The following is a 5,142-nucleotide window of genomic DNA, read 5'->3' as shown; positions in this document are numbered from 1 at the left end:
ACTGATGACTGATCTATTGAGTGCCAAATTTTTCAACAATTAGTACTGAATTGTCAGCACTTAGTACTGATCTATTGAGCATTGACCACGTCGACCCTGACTCTTTGCATCTCAGAGCTGTTGCTACCGGGCAAGATCAATTCATCTTCCAAGTGAAGTGTGACTGCTTAGGAGCAACGAAGGTCTTGCGATGCAGAGATCTTGAAATTGCTGGGCAACATGCAAATTGCCACTGCCAACGCAGCTCTCTTCAAGGAGAAGAAGGGCAACCACACGGCAAGCATTGTAAAAGCAATCTCAAATTGACAAAAAAAAAAAAAGGAGAAGAAGGGCAAGCTTTGGGATAGAGAACATAAAACTGAAGGTTGTTAACCTGAATGGTGACTCCACGGTGCTAGGAGCATTGCAAACTGAAGTCAGTGCCTTAGAGAGACACACCCTGTCACTGGCCAAGGATTGCTTGCCTTCGAACAAACTAAAGAAAGAGGTATACAGCTATGTTCTTTTTGCATCTTCCTCATTTGTGTTCATGTTGGAGCATGATGCCAGTTTATTCAGCTCATTTTGCTAGACATGATTATGCTTGTTTCCCTTTAGTCCAGGACAAGAATTTGGCATGCATATATACAGCTAATTATTTCATTTCCAGTGACAAGCAGGAACAAAAACAATCAATAGTAACACAGGAAAACTATCGAATAGTTTCTCGATGAATCCGAAAACAGTGTCTAACTCTAATCCAAACAAGAATCTGGGTATAGTTGTAGTACACACAAGTATCACATTGTTTGTCTAACAAAACTTCAGTCTAACACATCTCCTGTGTCTCAATCAGAGTGCAGCCCAGGACAACAGGCGACTCATCCACTTAGCGCCTCTGCTAAGCGTCGAAGAAACTCCAGCCGGGGAGCAATGGCTCGACCACCAATGACGAAGTACACAAGCTCCTGGTGGTCGTCCCGGGTGCTCTTGAAGAACTCCAGTGGGGATATCAATGTGGGCTCGTATCCCCAGCAGAAAACTAGCCCGGCTTTCTTCTGCCAGGTGCCAAGAACTGCTCCAAGGTCTTCTCCCATTACCCTTCTGTGGTCCTCGTATGTCAGCTCCCATGCCAGTGGGTCGCCCTCGCCGCTGCTCCTGGCATTCTGATAAAGCGCAGCTCCCCGTCCCTCGAACCATATCATCAGCTTGGTGGGATGTGACCTCCATGCCCCGAAGACCCTTCCCTGGCAGGGAGCAGCAACGACAGAGATCTTCTCCCATCCTTGATCAAGCTTCAGCTGCCACAGTACAACATCGGTGTTGGTGTCGGCCCGCGACGCGACACAGATGGAACCCGACAGCTGCATGAGCCCCGAGTGGAGAGCCTCAGGGGGGAGGTCCACCTTGATGCTCGTCTCCTCCTGGAGGTTGAAAACTATCAACCGCCGGATCCGGTTGTCGTGCCCGCCAGCCTCCAACATGTAGACCAGGTTGTCTAGGCAAATAGAAGGATCAAGCTCTGCGATATTGTCGGAGGGAAGGATGCTCCGTGGCTGGGTGCTTGGGTGACCGCCGAGGCTCTTGACCATTATAGACCCGTTCTGCAGCATCAAGATCTTGAAGTTCTTGGCAGATTTGCAATAGCCGAACCCACAGAACCTGTGCCTGGAATCGAATTCCATAAAGACTAGCATCACATCAATCTTTAAAGCAGGGTTGAAGATGACGCAGCCGCTAAACCTTTTGGTGACGAGATTTGAAACCTGGAGAGCGATCAATCCATTGGCAGTTCCAAAGTAGCTGTAACCGAACTTGGCGCTGAGCCCATGGCAGAAACTAGAGGATGGAGTCTCGTCACGGAAGGTGAAATTCTGACGATCCCCCATGATGATGGGATCGATGCAGTAGGCCATGTGCACGTCGCTCGCCTGTGGTTGGCGAGATTTGATCCAAAAGGAGGAACCCGATACAGCGGCCATCAGGTTCTTGGATGCGCTTGCGTAGCGGAAGATGTCTCGCGAGGGGAGACGAGCGAACAGCTCCAGTACGAGATCCTGGGAGAGCTCCTCCTCCGATCCCTCCTCCTCCGATCTCTTTCTCTTCTTCCTCCCGGCCTCCTCCTGGACAGGTGGCTTCTTCCCTGAATCCATGGCGAAACTGGCGAAACCTAGCGGTTGTCAGCTCTGACGAGATACGAATCCCCCTGCGCGGCTGCGCCTCGTGTATTTATAAGGAATCGCAGCCACGGAAAAGGTTTTCTTTTCTTTTGTTTAGTATAGGGAATCAGAAAAGAAAAAAGTTCGGGGGTACTAGCCGTAGGACTACCTATTCTTTTCCCTCCATTGCACTGCTTCCTTACCATATACCCCGTTCCTAAATATAAGTCTTTTTAGACATTTCAAATAGACTACAATGAATGTATGTAGACATATTTTAGAACGTAGATTCACTCATTTTGCTCTGTATGTAGTCACTTGTTGCAATCTCTAGAAATACTTATATTTGGGAACAAAGGGAGTATATACAATCCCCATGCCAATGGAAGGAGAAGGTCCGACTATCCTTCATCTCAAAAAAGTAAAAACAAATTACTTCGAGATTTCGAGACCATCAAACTATCACTATTGTCGCAAGAACGAGCCGCCGACGTTTTATGTTGGAGTAATGGGCCACAGGTAGCCTAACCCGAGTCCCTGAGCCTTTCAAGACATTGGGCCGACTGCGCCCCACAAACATCCAAAATGAAGCGCCGCCTTCTGGTAGCCAGCTGGCTCAAGTGGCCGGCTGTCAGAAGACGGCCAAGCTCCAGAAGACGGCACCAAGACGGGCCGACTCCAAGCAGGCGGCCTCCAGAGAGGCCGGATCCTAGCAGGCGGCTCACGGCGCCCTCAAAGTCTGCTCCCTCATTAAGAAGACAAGACAAAATGTGGCTATAGTGTAGCCCATCACCCCCACATCCAGGGCAAGGCGCGGCCACAGTGCCCCGTACCGACGGAGATCTCCGCACGACGCGGCACTATTGCCACTCTGCTCTTGACGTCACTCTCGACAGGCGGAGCCCTGTTCCCACGATGGCCTGTTGGTACGGCCTGCAGGCGGCGGGCCCTACCAGGCGGCGAGAGCCCGAAAGACGGCGAAAGCCCGACCAGTCAGACCCGAGGGAGGCCGGCCTCTAGCAGGCGGCCCACTCCTCCCTTGGGGTCTGTGTACCATTAACCAGATAAGACGCGGTGTGGCTACAGAGATCTCCCACCAGGCGGCGGGACTGTAGCCACGCTCCCCTGACTAAGCATGTGTCATTAGCATTGCGGCCACAGTAGTTAGCCGCCGACCAGACCCGCAAGCGGCGGAGGCGGCCTGTCGGCTCCGCACCGAACCAGTCGGTGGGGCCCACCAGGCGGCGGGCCCCAGCAGCCGACGGAGAAGCCGGCGACCAGAGAGACTAACAGCTGGGTCCTACTCCCGGCCAGATTACCATTGTACCCCTGGGGGTAGGCCTATATAAACCCCCAGGGCACCCATGGAAAGGGTTCCCGACCTGTTAGAACTAGACTCACACATAAAGAGAGAGGGGAGAGCTAGCCTTGCTTTCTCCTACCTCTAGCATATAGCTCGAGAAGCACCAATGTACTCACTAGTGTCTTAGTGATCATGCGGAGACCCCGCAGAGCAGGATTAGGGGTGTTATCTCCTAGGAGAGCCCCGAACCTGGGTAAAGTGCGTCGGCGTTCGTGTCTACGCCTCATCTCGCTTTCAGGCACTGGCGACGTTCTACTCGCTCCCACCATGATTAGCCATCCTTTGGCATATGTCGCACCCAACCCCTCACATTTGATGCCCACCGTAGGGCGAGGTGCACCGTCTCCCGGAGACCTGTTTTGGATGGGAACCTTGTTCCTTCCTGGCGAGCGCAGTCAGCCCGGCATGCCAGACGGTGTCTGCGCCGACGCGCTGCACTGCGCGGAGTTCTCTTGCACGGCGAGCTCCCTTGCCGATCTTGTTGGTGAGATTCTCCTCTCCGACGAGTTCGCGTCTGATGCGGGCACAGAAGACCCCGAGAGCCGCCTCATCAGCCTCCTCGATCAGCTCCACGTCGCCAGCGAGCCCGCTGTGGACTTGGAGTCGGTTGGCTCCACCGACTGGATGCTTGTCGACTCCGACACGGCATCGCTTGACGCGTTCCCCACCAACGTGGTGGTCTAAGATGAACCGCTTCCTTGCGCGGACAGCAGGGGCAGCACCATCATGGAGGTGCTCGTCATCAGCCATGGCGAGCACTCTGGCGGAGGCGCTCGAGACTCGCTCGAGGCGGCGATGCAAGACCTGACTGCGCCCATCCCAGAAGACGCCGACGCCGAGACACTGGAAGCACGCCGCGTCCAGCTCGTCGAAAGCGCCAACAGGCTGGCCAGCATGAGATGCCTTTCGCAGGCCTACTAGCGTGAGATGGACCGCGCCGTCGGCGGCACGCCGGCTCTTGGTGGGCCTAGCCGCATTGGCCTGATCCGGCAGCGTGGCGCGACCATTGCCAGCATGTTCGGGGCAGATCGCCCCGTCTACGCCACGCTTGCAGAGAACATACGAGCAGCCCAGGCGGCAGCAGACGAACTAGACAAACTTGAGGGCGACGAGCGTCGCTACATGACGGAGCGCGTCCAGCAGCTCCTTGACGCGTCTGCTGAGCAGCAAGAAGTTGGCTGCCGCGTCGAGATGCCCAACCATCGAAACAACGATCCGCCTTGAGGGAGTCCTGGATTAGGGGGTGTTCGGATAGCCGGACTATACCTTCAGCCGGACTCCTGGACTATGAAGATGCAAGATTGAAGACTCCGTCCCGTGTCCGAAAGAGACTTTCCTTGGCGTGGAAGGCAAGCTTGGCGATACGGATATGAAGATCTCCTACCATTGTAACCGACTTTGTGTAACCCTAACCCTCTCTGGTATCTATATAAACCGGAGGGTTTTAGTCCGTAGGACAACATACACATCAACAATCATACCATAGGCTAGCTTCTAGGGTTTAGCCTCCTCGATCTCGTGGTAGATCTACTCTTGTACTACCCATATCATCAATATTAATCAAGCAGGACGTAGGGTTTTACCTCCATCGAGAGGGCCCGAACCTGGGTAAAACTTCGTGTCCCTTGCCTCCTGTTACCA

At 53.8% G+C, this 5,142-nt stretch overlaps 1 protein-coding gene across 1 annotated transcript; it reads right to left on the bottom strand.

Annotated features, from left to right (window-relative positions):
* Nucleotides 1-636: 636 nt before the first annotated feature.
* LOC119299177 lies at nt 637-2,132 on the bottom strand. The gene has a single exon (XM_037576429.1). The coding sequence runs from the start codon at nt 2,130-2,132 to the stop codon at nt 861-863; it is 1,272 nt and encodes a 423-aa protein (XP_037432326.1). The 3' UTR covers nt 637-860.
* Between the last annotated feature and the right edge of the window lie 3,010 nt (nt 2,133-5,142).

Source organism: Triticum dicoccoides, chromosome 5A (genome assembly GCF_002162155.2).
Source record: "Triticum dicoccoides isolate Atlit2015 ecotype Zavitan chromosome 5A, WEW_v2.0, whole genome shotgun sequence".
Classification (NCBI taxonomy): Eukaryota; Viridiplantae; Streptophyta; class Magnoliopsida; order Poales; family Poaceae; genus Triticum; species Triticum dicoccoides.
This window is presented reverse-complemented; position numbering and strand designations above follow the sequence as displayed.